At 52.6% G+C, this 19457-nt stretch overlaps 1 protein-coding gene across 2 annotated transcripts in view; it reads left to right on the top strand.

Moving 5' to 3' along the window:
- Nucleotides 1-19457, top strand: part of LOXL2 (lysyl oxidase like 2) — a 104705-nt gene that overhangs the window by 61105 nt on the left and 24143 nt on the right. For both annotated transcript variants that reach the window (XM_024251416.3, XM_063726590.1), the window contains exons 4-6: nucleotides 1789-2000; nucleotides 9457-9679; nucleotides 15166-15349. In XM_024251416.3, coding sequence (XP_024107184.1) covers nucleotides 1789-2000; nucleotides 9457-9679; nucleotides 15166-15349 — 619 coding nt within the window. The remainder of the gene's footprint in view (nucleotides 1-1788; nucleotides 2001-9456; nucleotides 9680-15165; nucleotides 15350-19457) is intronic.

The following is a 19457-nucleotide window of genomic DNA, read 5'->3' as shown; positions in this document are numbered from 1 at the left end:
GGTGGGAGGATGCCTTGAGGCCAGGAGTTCGAAACGAGCTCAGGCAACATAGTGAGACCTCATCTCTGAATATATTTTAAAATTAGCTGGGCGTGGTGGTGCACACCTGTACTCCCAGCTACTTGGGAGACTGAAACAGGACGATCGCTTGAGCCCAGGATATGGAGACTGCAGTGAGCCCTGATCACACCACTGCACTCCAGCCTGGGCAACAGAGTGAGACCCTGCCTCAAAAAAGAATAAGGATTAATTAATTAAAGGAAAAAAAAAGGCCGGGCACGGTGGCTCATGCCTGTAATCCCAGCCCTTTGGGAGGCCGAGGCGGGCTGATCACGAGGTCAGGAAATCAAGACCATCCTGGCCAACATGGTGAAACCCCATCTCTACTAAAAATACAAACAATTGGCTGGGCGTGGCAGCGTGCGCCTGTAGTCCCAGCTACTCGGGAGGCTGAGACAGGAGAATGGCATGGACCCGGGAGGTGGAGCTTGGAGCTTGTAGTAAGCTGAGATCATGCCACTGCACTCCAGCCCGGGCAACAGAGCGAGACTCCGTCTCAAAAAAAAAAAAAAAAAAATAGAAAAAGAAAAAAGAGGCTCTTTGGTGGCTGGCCCTGTGGCAGACAGACGGAGGCAGGGACTCAGTCAGGGACTGTTGCAAGAGCTGGTGATGGCTGGCCATGAGTGATTCAGGCGGGAGCTTCTGTGAAGTTTGGAGCCTGTTATGGCATGTCTTAGAAAGGCATTAAAAAGTGCCACTGTAACTCCAGGGAACCTCTTCTCCTGTCATCTAGCTTGGCCTCTTGAGGCCCCCTCTCCTGCCAGATCCCCGGGACTCAGGTCTAGGTGGTACAGGGACATTCCAGCTCCACGTCGAGGAAGGAGGAGCGCCCACATGGCAGGGAGGCAGGCGCCTTCCTCCCGCCCATGCCCCTCCAGCCCTCCTCCACTTCCTCCCAAAGGACCCTGCCAATGAATCTTTCCAACCCTGACCCCAGCCCCTGTCCTTTACTCCACAGATAGATGGGTGGGGTGGGTGTGGGAAGGGAACTCTCCGAGGGGCTTAAAGTGTTTGCAGTCTCTCCTTTCCTTGCTGCAGCCAGATAGTTGTACCCAACCCTACCTCCCTGATCCCTGCCAGGCAGGTGTGGGTCTCTGCACACAGCACGCTCAATACCAGGAATCTCTGCTTCCTTTCTCTCTAAGCCCTGCTCCTTCTCTCAGGCCTCTCTAAGGATTTTTGAACAGAGGAATGCCCACCCCTGGGGTATGAGGTAGTCTGCAGGGTGGCACCACCCGCTTCAGGACATCTGGGGGTCCTCTGTCTGAAACTCAAGTTTTACTGAAAGATGAATCAGGGAGACACACACAGACACACTCACAGGCACATACACATGTACTTTGGGGTGAAATGCAAAATCCACATTGAAAGAACACTTTCTGTCCCGTGCATTTACTTCGAGGCCTGTGCAGGAGGAGGCTGCTGCCTTTTGCTCTCCAAGATCTTAGGTTCCGATGTAGGAGAAGCCCATGGGGTCTCTGAGTCTTTTCTGACTGTTCCGGGTTGCCCCACTCCCTGTTGGGTCCTTTCAGCCTCACTATCTCCCATGCATAGCGCTTTCTAACTGCAGCTTGGGCCGTGTGCCCCTCCGGGGTGCCCAGAGCTCACTGCAGGGCCCGAGGGCACAGGCAGGCCCAGCCCGTAGTCACTAAAGAAGTACTGGTTGCCTGGTGTCTCTGCGGCCAGGCCAGAAGGGTAACCCTCTCCTTCCACGCCCTTTCTTCTCAGAACCTGAATATCCAGGTGGAGGACATTCGGATTCGAGCCATCCTCTCAACCTACCGCAAGCGCACCCCAGTGACGGAGGGCTACGTGGAGGTGAAGGAGGGCAAGACCTGGAAGCAGATCTGTGACAAGCACTGGACGGCCAAGAATTCCCGCGTGGTCTGCGGCATGTTCGGCTTCCCTGGGGAGAGGACATACAACGCCAAAGTGTACAAGTAAGAGGACTGCACCAAAGGGGGTGGCTTTGAGGGTATCCGCCCTGCCTAAAAGAGTTAAAAGTGTCCGCCCTGGCAGTGGCCTTTCCTTGGCCAGGCACGGCCAGGCAAGCTGGTGTCCCTGCAGGCAGCCTGCACAGAGCCCCTGGGCCAGGCCAGGCGCCAAGTTCAAGGGCGCCCTGTGGCATCCTTACCGTTGAGGAATTCACACATCTATAGGAGATAGACCCTAATCCCTAGAGTAGCCTGAGGGAAGGCGTATTGCAGAAGTGAGATGCAAGGTGCCCCCAGCCCAGAGAACCCCAACTCAGGGTGCTGCTGGCCAGCTCAGGGACTGCATGAGCTAGGCTAGGGCAATACCCTGGCCAGGCTGGGCAGAGACAACACCAACTTAAGAAAAAATGTTTACTTGCTCTTGGCAAATGATTCTTCTGAGAAATCTGGAAGTTGCAGCAGGTAATTGAGAAACTGGTCCATGCAGTTCACTTCATCCAATCCCAGTTAAATCTGACAATGCTGTGATGATCTCTAAGGTTAATATTTCCCAGTAGGGGAAAGAAGTAGACAGGGACAGAACCTGGAGTCGTTTTGACTTAAGGAGTGTCTAGTGGAAGGATTCCAGCACCCCAACAAGCTGACGGCTGGTGTATATTTGGGGTATACTTGGTTGGTCATGGGGTGTTCCTCCCTCCTCTTAATAATGATAGGAATACTGGCTTGGCTTTACCAAAGACTTATAATGTGCCAGGCACTATTTTCAGTCATTTAATCCTCACAACACCACTGGGAAACAGGAGTCTGTTTTAGAGTTGAGTAAACTGGAGAAAGGTGATAGAACCAGGAAGGGGCAGATCCAGGCCTCACGCACACCCTGGCCTCTGGAGGTCCCCCGTGTCCAGCTTTAGGGTCCACACTCTTAGAGAGTGCAGACTCACAGCACTGTCTCTTTCCTTCCAAATCAGAGAAAGAAAAGACGTGGCTTCCATGTCAGGAGACCTGGCTTGAAGCCTCAGCTCTACCCACCAGCTCCCTGGGGTGCCGGGCAGACCACATATTCCTCCCCGACCCTGGCCCAGCCCTGCCTGGACGGGGTGGGCCATAGTTTTGTCCCAGCCTGCAGCCCCTCACATGGGTGGATGAGTGCAGCTGCAGAGCTGCCCATTTGGGTGAGCACACAACACCCCAGGCTGGCCACAATGGTGATTCCAGTCCCCAGACATGACCCAGACCTTCCTGTTGGCACCAGGAATACTTTGGAGAACTGGTTCTCCAGGTTCTCCAGGAATACTTTGGAGAACTGGTTCTCCTGGTTCTCCAGGAATACTTTGGAGAACCTCTGAATACTTTGGAGAACTCCTTCCTTGGTGACACCTTCTCAGCTTTTCTTACCAGTTGGAGCCAAGAAAAGCAAACCCCCTCCCTGGCAGGCTTCCTACCTGGCTGGCCCTACCAGTGCCCCCAGCCTGGCTGCTGTTCTGAGCTGGACAGCACGCGCCTTGTTCAGATGGCGTTTGGAAGCCATCTCCCAACCGTGGCCAGTCCAGAGTCCTTCTCGGCTTTTGAGGAGTTGATCTCAGGCCAGTTTCAGCAGCTGGGCCCTGGGTAATCCTATCACGTGCTGGATTGGAACCCCATCCTGCCCCTCCCACCCTCGAGTTTGTGGCTTTGCCCTTTCAAGGACGGGGAGGACAAGGCTTCCAAGGCTGAGAGCGATCCAAGGAGGGGGTGGTGGGTGGTGCTCTCTGCAGGATGGGAGATGAAGAACAGAAGCTGCTGGAAACCAGCCCCTCCTGCAGCCTTCTAGCTGGAGAGGTGGGGCGGCCTTGCTAGTGGGGGAGCGGGAGGGGAAGCACAACCTTCTCAGCTTGTCCCTGTCATTTTGTGTTCGTCTCTGGGACTCAGTTGACAGTTAGGCCTACGTGTGCCCCAAAAAGAAAGGTGCTGGGAAGACTTTCTGTGCCTCTGTGGGCTGTCGGGGCTGAGCTGCCAGCAAAGGGCTAGGACTCCTAGGGAATGGTAAGGCTCAGAGACCATTGGCCTAAGCCCTGGGTCTGCCTGGAAGAGAACATGGAAGAGGCCTGAAGGGCAGTGGACTCAGGGTGTCACAGCCCACACCTGGCAGAGCCTGTAGGACAGCCCAGGTCTGCTTCGGGGAGAGCACCACCCAGCAGTCACCACCTGCTGGCCCCGCTGCAGCTCCTCTTCTCCCGGGGGTAAGGCCAGCTCAGAAGCACTGGCTAGTCTGAGGGTTGTGGCAGGACTGGCCTGGGACTAGGGATATCCATGGGCCCTGCTCAGAGGCTGAGGACTGCAGAGGTCTGGAAGGCAGACTGAGGACCACCACCCTGCCTGGCCCTTGAAGCAGTGGCTTCCAGTTGCGTCTTTCCCATGTCCCTTTCCCTCTTCCTACAGCCTGTGGCTGCTGTTGCTGGCAGCACACCTCTGAGGCCCAAGAAGGGACCCCTTCCCTCCCGCCATGCAGCACTGCCCACTCTATGCAGGAAATTATTTTCAAAGTAATTCTCAGTCTGGGGTGGAGTTAGTAATCTCCATGTATCCACCAAGGCCCCTGAAGGACCTCATAGCCTCAGAAACTCACCTGCTTAACCCCTGAGGGCCCCCCACCTTGGGCCCCCCGCCCCACTGCTGCCTTACTGGACTGGCTCCCTCTGTGAACCTGCTGGGCTGGTGGCCACTTGGAAGCCTTAGAGCTGCCCCCTGGCCGCCAATTGCAGCTCTTCCTCAGCACCTCTGCTTCCCCCAGTGATACGGTTTGGCTGTGTCCCCACCTGTATCTCATCTTGAATTGTAGCTCCCATAACCCCACATGCCATGGGAGGGACCCAGTGGGAGGTAACTGAATCATAGGGGTAGGTTTTTCCCATGCTGTTCTCATGATAGTGAATAAGTCTCATGAGACTTGATGGCTTTATAAAGGCCAGTTCCCCGCACACGCTCTCTAGCCTGCTGTCATGTAAGACGTGCCTTTGTTCCTCCTTCACCTTCTGCCATGATTGTGAGGCTTCCCCGGTCATGTGAAACTTGAGTTTATTGAACCTCTTTCCTTTATAAATTACCCAGGCTCGGGTATGTCTTTATTAGCAGCGTGAAAATGGACTAATACCCTCCAGTTACCTGCACACACCCCAGAGGTCTCTGCAGCCACAGGCTTGCCAAAAGTAGAGTCAGTGGCTTCTCACCAAGGCCTCCTCTCTGATTGGTGTGGCCGTGGCACTGACTTCCACACAGGGCTGGGGTGCAATGCCATGTACCTTGAAGCTAATGAAGCTTAAACTTCAGGCCCCCATTCCTGGTGCTGGGAGGGAGCATTTTGTAGTCATAATTTTGTTCTCCCGAAAGTAGGATCCCAATATTGGCATCATTTAATTGAAATGAGCTCTCTAAGCAGAGATTCTGCATTTAATGTTACAGCTCAGGAAGTTAAAAAGGCCTCCAGCCGTTTGCCTGGTTGGTTGGCTGAAATGTGGACCAAAGTGTGGCCCACAGTGAGTGAGTAGAAATGCTGACCCTGCCTCTGTTGTGTGTAGAGGACAGAATTCAAAAGCTTAGGGAGGCTGGATGATAGAGTGGATCTTACCTTTAAGACCTCCTCACCCACACTGGGAAGCTCCTGAAGACACGCCTTTCACCTTGATGGTGAGAAATAAATATATGAAAGGAGCTCCAGCCTCCTTGAGGAGCTGTGATCACTCTTCTCTGAAGGCCAGACCTCACAGCAGGAACAGCAGCCACTGAACCAGTAACGAATGTGACGGGAGTAATTGGCTCCAGGGTGGCAGGGGCCCCGTGGCTGTAGTACTACCAAAGGCAAGGTGGACGTGCTGACCCTATTGGACAGTGGAGTCAAAGCAGCAATGAGTCTGACTGCTGCAGACCTGTGGTATTGGCTGGTTGATCATGATGTTCCTCGAAGTGAAATAGACAGGAAGCCTACTAAGTTCGTACTTAATCTGTATAAGCAGAAAACTTCTAGGTCAAGCAAACAAAAGTCTATCCCAAATCATAAAAGCAGAGTAGAGTCATGACCCCCTCAATCCATTCCTGTACGTGAGCCAGTTTTATCAGACTGGAAGCTCTTGAATGAGGGAAAGGCTGGGTACTCTCAAGGAAGCACCCTCGTAGCCTGCCAGAAATCTATACTGTATGCTTTCTCCCAGTTCTCCAAAGACACCTTTCACCAGGATGAGCATGCATTGGAGAAAAGGAAATAATCAGATCTTTTGGACTACTGGCCACTGGTTCTGAGCTGACACTAATTCTAGGAGACCCAGAACATCAAAGTGGGGGCTTATGGGTTTTTAGCTTACGTCCATCTCAAACCCATCCTGTGCTATTTCCCCACTTCCGGAAAGCATCATGGAAATAGATGTACTCAGCAGCTGGCAGAATCCCACTGCATCTGCCTTCACTCTTGGCAAGGGGAGCGCCGGTGGGTAGGACTCTTGGTTGAATCAGTCCAGCTCCGTGTTCTTCCTGCAGACCAGCTATTGGCCTAGCTGCCTCTTTCACAGGCAGGCTTCCCACTCCACTCCACCCAAGGCTGCCTCACTCACTCCAGTCACTCCTCCAGTCTCCAGGCCTGGAGCCGGGTGGGCTGTCTACCACCCTCCGAGGGCCTCCGTCTGCAGCTCAGAGGCCTGTCCCCAGTGAAACACTGGGATGGAGGAGGGGAGGGGAGGGGCTCCTCTGGGAGGCCTGAACGTGCTAGAGGGTCTGCAGCACATTCCTGGGGGCTGATGTCAGAGGGATCCGGGCTGCTGGGGACAGTTCTTTGCTGTGGGCTCTGCACTCTCCATTTAGAACGCAGGACATCTGTTCCTGGAGAGGGTGGCGCTCACTGACGGCTGGAAGCAGAGGAGTTTTCCTGAGCCAAGGCAGGCGGTGAGGTCCGACCAATCCTCAAGCAGCTGGTGTTCCCCCGAGTATCTTCTCCCGCCCCTTGTGTGGGCGTCATGGAACATGCTGTAGGCTTCCAAGTGCAGGGGCCTTGCAGGAAGTGTGTCTGGAGGACAGTGGTTCCTGGAATTATTAATAGCCCTCCTGAGCAGTTCTCTGCTCTGGGCTGCCGCTGTGGTGAGCACGCACCCTGAATTTGCCAGGATAGTCCTCAGCAAGATTCCGTGTCATTGAGTTCACAAGCACACTAGAATTGTAACAGGTCTCAGATTTGGGTTAAGGAGAGATGATAACTGTGTCTGTAGGATTTGCCCTTCCTCTGTCTTCACACCCCATTCACTCTGAGACAAAGGAGGTTCTTCCAGGGCTGCTGGACCAGCAGGGATGGGACCTCACCTCTGCCCTGTCTCAGGGTCAGCCTGCCCAGTGAGTCCCCTCCTCTGGCTCCTTCTGGCATCTTACTGGGTCCTGCCGTGCAGGGACAAGCACATGGGCCCTGAAAAGCTGGGTCAGCATGAGCAGGTAGCAGGGCCTTCCTGGACCTCCTTTGTTTCAAATCCCACCATCATTTAGGGCCCAATTTAAAGCCTTCTCTTCCGTAAAGTCTCTCATCACTCCAACCATGGAGTGCCTCCCTCCTCTCACTCTTCTTTTTTTTCTTTAACAAATACAGTTTTATTTATTTATTTATTTATTTCACAAACTCTTATGTAGCTTTTCCTATGTCTGGGCACTGTTTTAAGTGACAAGTATTCACTCATTTAAACTGTCACAACAGGCCAGGCACTGACGCATGCCTATAATCCCAGCACTTTGGGAGGCAGAGGTGGAAAGATCACCAGAGGTCAGGAGTTCGAGACCACCCTGGTCCCAGGAGACCTCAACCTCTCCAGAGTTCTAGCCTCTTCTTAAAGGGCCAGAGTCATGGGAACCCAGATGGGGTGAGGGTGTCTCCTGTGAAGGTCTCCTTACAATGATATGACTTGGCAGAAATTTGGACACTACCTCCAAATGCAGATTTATGGCCCAGCGTGGTGGCTCATGCCTGTAATCCCAACACTTTGGGAGGCCGAGCGAGGCAGATTACCTGAGGTCAGGAGTTCGAGAGCAGCCTGGCAACACGGTGAAACCCTGTCTCTACTAAAAATACAAAATTAGCCGGCTGTGGTGGCAGGTACCTGTAATCCCAGCTACGCAGGAGGCTGAAGCAGGAGAATTCCTTGAACCTGGGAGGTGGAGGTTGCAGTGAGCCGAGATCGCGTCAAAGCACTCCAGCCTGGGCAACAGAGTGAGACTCTATCTCAAAAAAAAAAAAAAACAACAACAAATAAATAAATAAATAAACTGTCACAACAATCTAGTGAAGCAGATACTATTACTACTTCTGATTTTGGACATGAGAAACTGAGGTACAGTATCCTTTTTGGTAGCCAATCTATTACTTGTCAGTTGGTTACTGTTTCAGAAAAAAAAAAACAAAAAACTGAATTACCTGCATCTATATTCTGCCTTTAAAAAAAAACATAAAAAGGAACACTTTGCACATGCTATCAATACAGGCTAAGGGCTTCCCTAGGATATGGTACAGAGACAACCTCAACCTCACTGGTCTTCCTGGGTGCAGGAAGCAGTAGTTTCATTACCATTATAATTTCTACTGCTAGACAGATTGTACTTTGATTCAGCAGATGGAGTAATTTAAGACTGTTTTCATTGTTTCTCATTGGAAATACAAATTTAATCTTGTATATCATTGGGAGAGTTTAGCAATCAGTTTGTACTGCTCACTGACAAAGAAAAATAAAGCTAAAGAATGACAATAGGCCGGGCACAGTGGCCCATGCCTATAATCCCAGCACTTTGGGAGGCCGAGGCAGGCAGATCACTTGAGATCAGGAGTTTGAGACCATCCTGGCCAACATGGCGAAACCCCGTCTCTACTAAAAATACAAAAATTAGCTGGGCGTGGTGGCGGGTACCTGTAGTCCCAGCTACTCAGGAGGCTGAGGCTGCAGAATTACTTGAATCTGGGAGGCAGAGGTTGCAGTGATTGCACCACTGCACTTCTGCCTGGGGGAATAGAGTGAGACTCTGTCTCAGAAAAAAAAAAGAATGACAACAAATTATGTTGGAATTATCTGAAGAGTTAGGGTAAACAAATGGTTTACCTTAGACTGTGAGGGGTTTTCTAGGACCAGGGATCTCACCTGTTTTAAATACCTTTGTGCATTCTGTGTTCCTGGGCTTTATTATTATTATTTCACCACATTGAGTGAGTCCTTTCTTTCCTAGAATGGAAGCTGCCTGAGGGCAGGAGGCCTTGTCCACCCTCTGGGTTCTGTCCCCCAGTGCCTAGTGTGGTGCAGGCATTAGCAGGTGCTCAGTGAATGCTGGCGGAATGGACTGAGCTGGGACCCTCTGTGAAGCAGGGCTGAGCTCCAGGAGCAGGGCCCAGTCTCTCATGTTCTGCTTCGTTGCAGAAGGAATCGGGGTAGGCGTCATGATGCCCTGGTCACCTGTCCCCTCCCATCGTCTGCAGAATGTTTGCCTCACGGAGGAAGCAGCGCTACTGGCCATTCTCCATGGACTGCACCGGCACAGAGGCCCACATCTCCAGCTGCAAGCTGGGCCCCCAGGTGTCACTGGACCCCATGAAGAATGTCACGTGTGAGAATGGGCTGCCGGCTGTGGTGAGTTGTGTGCCTGGGCAGGTCTTCAGCCCTGACGGACCCTCGAGATTCCGGAAAGCCTACAAGCCAGAGGTGAGGATGGGGCACGAGGTGTGGCTACTTGGCACCTGGAGGGGATGGGAGGGTGTTGAGGGAGTAGGCAGGATCCCCCAGCAGAGTGAGGAAGGGTGGCCTCAGCTGAGATCACCATTGTGGCTGCTTTACTCTGAGACCTGAGCGCCCTCTGCAGAGAAGGACCACCTGGGGGAGAAGAATACCCCAGCATCAGTTGTCACAGGCTGTTGGTGTGCTGTCTGCTGCGTAAGACAGGAGCAGACGATGAAGGGGTGTGCGACAGGGACCTTGTGCCCCTGCACAGTTCCCAAAGGAGAGCTGGAAATGTGACCCAGCTCTGAGAAGCACAGGCAGTCAGCGACACATTTGCAAGCATGTTTGGTTTATTTTGCAACAGAAAGGATAACAATTTTAAAAAGCTTCCACCAAGGTAGAAAACCTGCCATTATCCTAAATCATCTATACATTAGTCACATTATACTTATGTGAAACAGCACCTGTGTGTGTGTGGGGGTGTGTGTATGTGTGTGGGGGTGTATGTGTGGGGGTGTGTGTATGAGTCTGTGCGTACGAGTGTATGTGTGGGGGTGTGTGTGTATGAGTGTGTGTATATGAGTGCGTGGGGGGGTGTATGTGTGTGTGTATGAGTGTGTGGGGGGTGTATGAGTGTGTGGGGGTGTGTATGAGTGGGGGGGTGTATGACTGTGGGGGGGTGTGTTGGGTGTGTATGAGTGTGTGGGGGGGTGTCTATGAGTGTGGGGGTGTGGGGATGTGTGGGTGTGGGTGTGTGTGGGGATGTATGTGTGGGGGGGGTGTATGAGTATGTGTGGGGGTGTGTGTAGGGATGTGTGTGTGTGTATGAGTATGTGTGGGGTATGAGTATGTGGGGGGTGTCTGTGGGTGTGTGTGTAGGAATGTGGGGGGGTGTGTTTGTGGGTGTGGGGGGGATGTGGGTGTGGAGGGTGTGTATGAGTGTGTATGTGGGGTGTGTGTATGGGTGTGTATGAGTGTGTGGGGGGTATATGTGGGGGTATGAGTGTGTGGAGGGTGTGTATGAGTGTGGGGGGTGTATGAGTGTGTGGGGGTGTGTGTATGGGGTGTGTATGTGTGTGGGGTGTGTGTGTATGAATGTGTATGTGTGGGGGGTGTGTATGTGTATGGGTGTGTGTATGAGTGTGTGTGGGGTGTGTATGAGTGTATGGGGTGTATGAGTGTGTGTATATGAGTGTGTGTATGAGTGTGTGGAGTGTATGAGGGGGTGTGTATGAGTGTGTGGGGGTGTATGAGTGTGTGCGTATGAGTGTGGGGGGTATGTAGAGTGTGGGTGTGTTGGTGTCTGTGTGTGGGGGTGTCTGAGTGTGTGGGGATGTGGGTGTGTGTGGGGGGGTGTGTGGGGGATGTATGAGTGTGGGGGTGTGTGTATGGGTGTGTGTAGGGATGTGTATCTGTGTGTGAGTGTGTGGGGGGTGAATGGGGTGTGTATGAGTGTGTGGGGGTATGGGGGGGTGTATGAGTGTGGGGGCTGTGTGTGTGTGTGTGCAGGTGTGTGTGTAGGAGTGTGGGGAGGTGTGTTTGTGGGGGTGTGGGGGGGTGTGTATGAGTGTGTATGTGGGGTGTGTGGGGCGTGGGTGTATATGAGTGTGGGGGGATATATGTGGGGGTGTGTGTATGCGTGTGTGGGGGGGTGTATACGTGTGTGGGGGGTGTATGAGTGTGTGGGGGGGTGTATGAATGTGCGTGGGTGTGGGGGATCTGTGTGGGGGTGTGTATGAGTGTGTGGGGGTGTGTGGGGGGGTCTGTGTGTGTAGGGGTGTGTATGAGTGTGGGGGTGTGTGGGGTGTGTGTAGGGGGTGTGTGGGGTGTGGTGGTGTGGGGTGTGGGGGTGTGTGGGGGTGTGTGTGTGAGTGTATTCCTGAAATGCAGATGAACATCTTCCCATATAAAGTAACAGCCCCATTTCAATGGGCTGACTTTTTTTTTTCTTTTCTTTTTTTCTTTTTTTTTTTTTTTTTGAGACAGAGTTTCACTCTTGTTGCCAGGCTGGAGTGCAATGGCATGATCTTGGTTCACTGCAACCTCCGGCTCCTGGGTTCACGCGATTCTCCTGCCTCGGCCTCCCGAGTAGCTGGGATTACAGGCACCCGCCACCACGCCTCGCTAATTTTTGTATTTTTAGTAGAGATGGGGTTTCACCATGTTGGCCAGGCTAGTCTTGAACTCCTGACCTCAGATGGCCCACCCGCCTCGGCCTCCCAAAGTTCTGGGATTACAGACATGAGCCACTGCGCCTGGCCTAATGGGCTGATTTCCTAGAACAAGTAAAGTAGCCCAACCATGGCAAGCTTGACCCAGCCTCTGACAAAGAGCAAGTGCCCTGTCTCTTCTTGATTCGCTTTTCTTTCTCCTCCTCTTCCTTTTTCCTGTATCCATCAAAGGGTCTCTGTGATTTCTGTGTTCAGGAAACAGCTAATATCTCGTGAGTGGGTGGGAATAGCAACTGGGAAGAGGAGAGGGAGGGATAGGAGAAGTGACCGATCATTTATCAGGGGCTGATGCTCTGTGCCAGGTAAGACCTCAGTACTTAGTGCACTGTTTGCTGACTCGGCATGAGTAGACAAGACAGCATCTGATTAGCGTGACGATCGTAGTAATCATCACCTTGGCAGGGGTGAGTTCCAGGTGGGCTGTCACCAAGTCAGGGATAAGAGGGAGCCAGAGGAGGGAGAAGGGCTCTGGGGTGGGGGCAGAGAGTGTGTCAGCCAGGTGTGTCAGCCAGGTCCAGGCAGCCGGGCAGGAGCAGCAGAGGCTGAGCCAACCAGCTTTCCCCCAACCATGCCCTTTTGTCTCCTCTCCTCTCCCCTCCCTCTTTCCCCTCTCCCCTCCCCGGTCTCCCCTCTTTGTTGAGACCTCCTGTGGAAAGGAGGTGATTACACTCCTCCAATATAAAAGGGACACCGTGACAAGAGCTGGATAAACCACACTGGGTGCACCCCTCCCAGGCTTGGTAGAGATTTGAACAAAAGACTGAGCCTTCAGTGAGAGGAGTGAAATGCATGCTGGGAGCCGAGCCCTCCTCAACCAGAGGGAGTGGGAACTATTAGGAGTGACTTCCTGGCACTTTCAGGAGGCCCTGCCTCCTCAGTCCCCTCAAGGGCCTCTGAAGAGCACAGAGGTGACCACACCATCATATGTGTGCCTCCAGGACACACCTAGACAGTGCCATGTCCACCTCCGACAATCAGTCCACCACCCCCCAAACCCCCACCACACCCTCCTTGCCCCACCACACCCTCCTTGCCCCCTGTGTATGATTTGATGGCCACATCCTTTCCACAGCCTCAGCCTGAGCCTCTGAGCTTTCCTTGTGTGTCATCCAGAATACCAGATCCTACTGTTTTGGAATTCCTCTACTGTGCAGTTTAAAGCAAAGGAATCAAGTTCATACTAAACCAATTGAAACAGAGCGAGCGTGCCTTACATCATATTTTCCCTTGGTTTCTTTCTTTCCTCTGCCGGGCTGGGGCGAGGTTATTTGACCTCTGCCTCCATTAAGCTTAGGTCATGGATGGTCCATTCTGTGGGAAGACAGCTTGGGAAGGGAGGTCAGGGAGGCAGGAGGCCAGCATTCTACAGAAAACAGAGGTTGGAGCCAGCCAGCAGTTATGCGTGTTTTGTTCTGTTTGGTTTGGTTTTGTTTTGTTTTGTTTTTTGTTTTTGAGACGGAGCCTCGCTCTTTCGCCCAGGCTGTAGTGCAGTGGCGCGATCTCGGCTCACTGCAAGCTCCGCCTCCTGGGTTCACGCCATTCTCCTGCCTCAGCCTCCCGAGTAGTTGGGACTCTACAGGCACCCGCCACCGCACCTGGCTAATTTTTTGTATATATATATATATTTTTTTTAGTAGAGACGGGGTTTCACCATGTTAGCCAGAATGGTCTCGCTCTCCTGACCTCATGATCCGCCTACCTTGGCCTCCGAAAGTGCTGGGATTACAGGCATGAGCCACCATGCCTGGCCCTGTTTGGGTTTTTTTTTAAAGCTAGGATAAAAGATCCTATAGCCACTGGGTGTTTTCCTCTTTTTTCTTCTTCCCATACTGCCGGGGTCAGAGTAGTCCCTGAGGTCTGTAAATCTGGGTGCTGTCTCAGCACCCCACCCTCCCATGGCCAGCCCCAAGGTACAATTGGTAGAGAGGCAGGTTCTTGTGTGATGCCATCCCGCTGAAGGTAGCTGGTGGACATGAATGCTTGAAAAGGTCACCTCCACCCAGGCCTGCCTCGCGTGGCCATCAGTGCTAGGGTGAAGGCAGTTCTGGGCGAAGGACAACATAGGCCAGGGCAGGCAATGACTCTGGTCTGTTATGACACACCTAGAATGGCTACACAGTCTTCCTCACTCCCTCTGTGGAGTTGAATGAGCATCAGCAGTAGCTGAGAGCCTCACGGGCTTCTGAGCCTCCTCCAAAACACATACGTGCATACATGCAGCATGCATGCAGGTGAGCTTGCACACACACACGTGCCACATATGTGTGTGCATGCACACACATGCAGAGAAACAGATGCAAACCTGGATATGTGAACAGCTGGAGTCAAGTGACCCAGCTCCCATCTTGTAAGACATGATGCACTGTGGCCAAGACGTAGAGAGTCTTACTCCTGTCTAACTCAGTAAAGCCCACAAGGAGATTAAAGCTTCCAGACTGTCAGTGAACATTAGGGGTATTTAAACTGTAATTCTCCACCCTCTCTGCATAGCTGGTTGGGCTGCATCTTCTGGAGTTAGGCCAATTTGGACTTGGAGTCAAATCGAGGGAGGCTGGGCATGCCCCCAGCCCTAGGACAAATCAGTATGAGGCTCCCTATCCATTCTCTGAGTCACGGCTCTATGAAGGTTGGCTTTCCAGCTGCCTGTCTCCCTGTTCTGCTCCCTCCTGCCTCTAGCTGGTGTGCACAGCAGAATCGTTCCAGTGCCTACCTAGTACTGTGGAGTCTCTGCAGGCCTAGACTGTAGCACTATGTTATAAACAAGGTTGATCCAAACTTGCTTAGAAGCAACCTTGTTACAAGAAAGAATTATGATCCATTTGGAATCTGCAGACTTTGGAGGGTAGGCGCTTCTTTAGCTCAAAAGCATGAGGCTCTGGAGTTGGTGGGGGAAGTGCTGATGGAGGGATCCTTGTGCCACACAAAGGTTGGGGTGATGAGTGATTGACAGTCCCCGATGGGCTCCCCAGGGGACCAGGACAGAAGCTCCACGCAAGGGCTGCAAAGGTAGCTTGCACCAGAGCTGACTCTGTAGAGGAAGCTTCCACACCCCAACACACCCACGACACACACACACCCACGACACACACACACACATCCATACATCAAGCACAGTTGCAGCTCCCGGACTGAGTGCCTGGCCTGGGAACAGGGTGGCAGGGAAGGGAGCGGGAGGGGACAGTGGTCGCCTGCTGAACACGCATCAGCATCTGTATTCAGCAGGACCGTGTCTCTCTTCAGCAACCCCTGGTGCGACTGAGAGGCGGTGCCTACATCGGGGAGGGCCGCGTGGAGGTGCTCAAAAATGGAGAATGGGGGACCGTCTGCGACGACAAGTGGGACCTGGTGTCAGCCAGTGTGGTCTGCAGAGAGCTGGGCTTTGGGAGTGCCAAAGAGGCAGTCACTGGCTCCCGACTGGGGCAAGGTAAGGAATGGGGAGGGTAGAGGGGGCCTCTCTTCCCAGGAGCATGGTGCCGTGAGCCCAGCCTGGCTGCCGGCAGTGAGCTCTCGGGCAATCCTCTTTCCCTCCTCCCTTTAGCAGCTGCCTGGGAGAGAATCCCAGGCCTCTCCCTAGACAGAGCTGAAAGGGGCCTTAGAGAACATTGAGACCCTATTTTATGGATTTGGAAGCAGAGGCCCAAAAAACGGAGTAAACATCCAAGGTGAGATAACATATTAGCAGCCAATGAATACTCCCCCGTAGGTCTCCCAGCTCCTAACCCAGTGCTCTCCGCTGCCTTACCAAAAAAGCCGGGGTTCTCAGGCGCCTCCTGCAGGAGAGGGCCTCCAAGTTCACCAGACTGAACCACTCTGTACAACAAAAGGACCAAATGCCATCTTACTTTTCCTCCCCAGAGCAGCCCTGCACACACTCCCTCCCTGACAGCAGAGAAAGGGAACAAGAAGCCACCCTCCGGATGTCCTCAGACTAATTGAGAAAGGGCCTGCTTTTTATTAACTGTCCCGAACAAATCTTTCATGTGAGCAAAAAAACAGAAGGAAGGGAGGCTTTCAAGTGGGTCCATTGGTGGAAAGTGATGTTGCAGCTAGAAGACGACACAGAAGAGGTCATTTCCCCTCCCCAGGAAGCCCAACGACCACCATTTATCCTTACGAACCTTGGTCATTCAACAGGAGGAGTTTTTACCCTGAACAGACTGTGCAGTCTAGGAGTGCCCAGTCCTCCCCGAGACAACTGTGACTTGAGCGAGGGAAGTCATAGTCATTTCCTGGAATCTTTTCAGCCTTGACCAGCAGGGAGGCCACTGCAGACCATCGGCTGCTATGGCTGGGAAGGGATGGGTAGGAAGCAGAATAGCCTACAGACAAGGGGTGGGGTGGCCTGTCCAGTGGAGAGGGGATATTTCCATAGTGTCAGATGTCGGGCCATCACCCCACAGAAAGGAATGTGGTGAGGTCACTGGAAGAAATGATAGCCCTCACTAGCCCAGGGCCTGACACCACATCCAGTGGTTTTCTGTGTGATATTCTACAATCCTGCATTGAACTTAACCTCCAGCTGAGTCAAAGACCGTAGAGCTTTCCTCCTTCTAGAAGTGGAGCTCATCTGTCTGGTGCCATTGGTTGGTTCTTTCTACGGCCTACCCATGCCCTAGCCTGCAGTGGGTCAGCTCTTACAGGGTGCCCTGACGTTGGAAGGAGGCCCGCATTCCAGTGGCCTCGAGAGAGTCCTGAAATGATGGACAGTACTGCTGGAGAGACCTCAGGTCCTCTAGTCCAAGAGATGAGGAGAACCAGTCTGAGGTCACCCCATTCATTGCTGGCAGAGACAGACTGAAAGCCAAGTCTTCTAACTCTAAGACAAGGGCTTCTTCCTTATGCTCACCGTGGCCCAGTCCTGTTCACATTCAGAATGTCTCTCTGCCTCTGTTCTCCAGTCTGTGCAAGCTTCCAGGTGTGCACTGAAGTTTGGGGGTCTGGGGTGCACTCTGAGTCCCATCATGCCACCTGGCAGCTTCCATTGGGCCATAGAACAGTGCTCCTTCCCTGGGCATGGTGAGCTCCACAGGATCCCCTGGATCTTTTTTTGAGACAGTCTCACTCAGTCACCCAGTGCAGTGGCACGATCTCGGCTCACTGCAACCTCCGCCTCCCCGGTTCAAGCAATTCTCCTGCCTCAGCCTCCCAAGTAGCTGGGATTATGGGTGTGCACCACCACACCCAGCTAATTTTTCTATTTTTAGTAAAGACGGGGTTTCCCCATGTTGGCCAGGCTGGTCTTGAACTCCTGACCTCAAGTGATCCACCCATCTCAGTCTCCCAAAGTGCTGGGATTATAGACATGAGCCACTGCACCTGGCCTCCCTGGATCTTGACTATCCCTGCAGTCATTTACTGATTGGCCAATGTGTGGGTTTGTGCTCTCCAAGGGCCTACAGGACAAAGACCACTCATTCTGAGGAATAAACAGGCCCTCGATGACACAAACATTCCATTTATCATGGGTGTGTGCTATGTGACCTAATTATTTCACTGCCTAGAGCAGCCAGAGGTTTCCAGGGGCCTGCAGAACTCTGGGAGAAAGAGGCATTTGGCATTTTTGATGCTGTCCTTGTAAGAATCAGTGGATGATTGATATCTCCTGTCATGCTGGGCGGGGTCAACTCTAGTAGGCAGAAAGGGAGAAGTACCACATTTAATGTCAAGTCACAGAGCAGACAGGGTCAGCCCCTCAGCCCTGGCTCTAGCTGATGGACTTGGTGACCACACCCACAGCCAGGAGGCATGAAAGGGCAATGACTGTGAGTTGGGCAATCTGAGTCCTCCTCCCTGCCCAGCCACCTGCTTGCTTGGTGACCTTGAGCAACCTTCTGGGCCTCAGATTCTTCACTGTGAAACAAGGTGGCTGGATGCACAGCACCTGCAGCTCTGACTGGCTCCAGCCTCACCAGCACAGACATGAGGTCCTGGTCAGGCTCTGTGCTCTGTGCCTTAGGACCCCTGCCCACATCGGGACCCCAACTGCCTGTTGGTGCCTCCACGTCCCTGCAAGGCTGCGTGCCACATGAGGGAAGCACCTGTGTCTTTATCTCTGTGTCCTTAGTGCCGAGTCTGCCAGCATGCAGTGCTCCAGTGCTATTCACGTTGTAAAGAAAGAATGAATGAATGTGTTCCAGTTGAATCAGTAGGATCAGTAGAACAAATACTTGGTGAAGAAGTTCCAACACTAGACCAGTGCTGTCTGATAGAAACAGAAAGGACTCACGCCTGTAATCCCAGGAGTTTGGGAAGCAGAGGCAGGAGGATCACTTGAGCCTGGGAGTTCAAGACGAGCCTGGGCAACATAGTGAGACCCCCTCTCTACAAAATTTTTTTTTAAATTAGCCAAACATGGTGGCACACACCTGTGGTCCCAGCTACTCAGAAGGCTGAGGTGGGAGGATCACTTGAGCCTGGGAGGTAGGCTGCAGTGAACCATGATCATGTCACTGCACTCCAGCTTGAGTGACATAGCGAGACTGTCTCTCAAAAAGAAAATAGAACAGGAACCACGGATGTAACTTTGCATTTTCTAGTAGCCACAATTTTAAAAAGATGACATTAGCTTTAATAATGTATTTTCTTTAAACCAGTGTATCCAAAATATTATTTCAACATGTAATCAATATGAATGCTATTAATGAGATCACTTGCATATTTGGTGCTAAGTCTTTGAAATCCAGTATGTATTTTACACTTAACAGACAGCTCAGTTTGTCTGCATTTCTGAGTAGACAAACTGGCTGGCTACATTTCAAGTGCTCAATAGCCACATGCAGCTGGTGGCTCCTGTACTGGAGGGGGCAGCTCCCCAGTTTTACAGCAGTGGCTTGAAAACCCTTTTGCATGCAGTCCCCAAGAAGGAATGCACGTGACATGTAAAACTCCAGCAAAGGTTTTCTAAACAAGAGCTCAGCTTTACAACATGCAGAATCCGTGACATGTCCTATTCTGTTCTCTTGTGCTTCCTACAATCTGATTGTAACCAGCTTAGTTGACAGTTCAGCCCACTCATTGGCCTGGACCCATGGAAGCCGTAACACTGCTCTATGATGTTAGACGCGGCTTTTCCACTGTGCCCTAATTCTACCTCAAGCCATGTGGTCACCTAGGCCAGGGTTTGTATGTGGAGAAGAACAGAGCCAACGTGGAGACGGGGAAGGCACCATGAGAAGGAGCAATTCAGGGGTGCTCCAGAACCCAGGAGTAGGTGACAGCTGCAGGTCAAGGATGCAGAACACCAAGCCCAGGTCAGCAGAAGGAACCAGAAGCCCACAGACACCCAGACGCTGAAGCCAGATGCCCAGTCCAGTGTCCTTCGGAGCCTCTTCCACCCTGCCCAACCCCCTGTGGAACTCAGTGGGGCAGGTAGAGAGTGAGCCACACCGGGCCTCTTTCTCTGTGCCCTTCCTTGGACGCACCATGGGTATGTGTGCTTCAGGACGGAGGCCCTGACCCCCGGGGCCTCGTCCCCAGGTGTCTGAGACAGCCACGCAAGCTTACATAGACGTTCAGCCAGAAGGAGACCAACC

The sequence above is a fragment of the Pongo abelii genome, chromosome 7, assembly GCF_028885655.2.
Source record: "Pongo abelii isolate AG06213 chromosome 7, NHGRI_mPonAbe1-v2.0_pri, whole genome shotgun sequence".
Taxonomy (NCBI): Eukaryota; Metazoa; Chordata; class Mammalia; order Primates; family Hominidae; genus Pongo; species Pongo abelii.
Note: the sequence above shows the minus strand (reverse complement) of the source record. Positions and strands in the feature narration are given on the sequence as shown.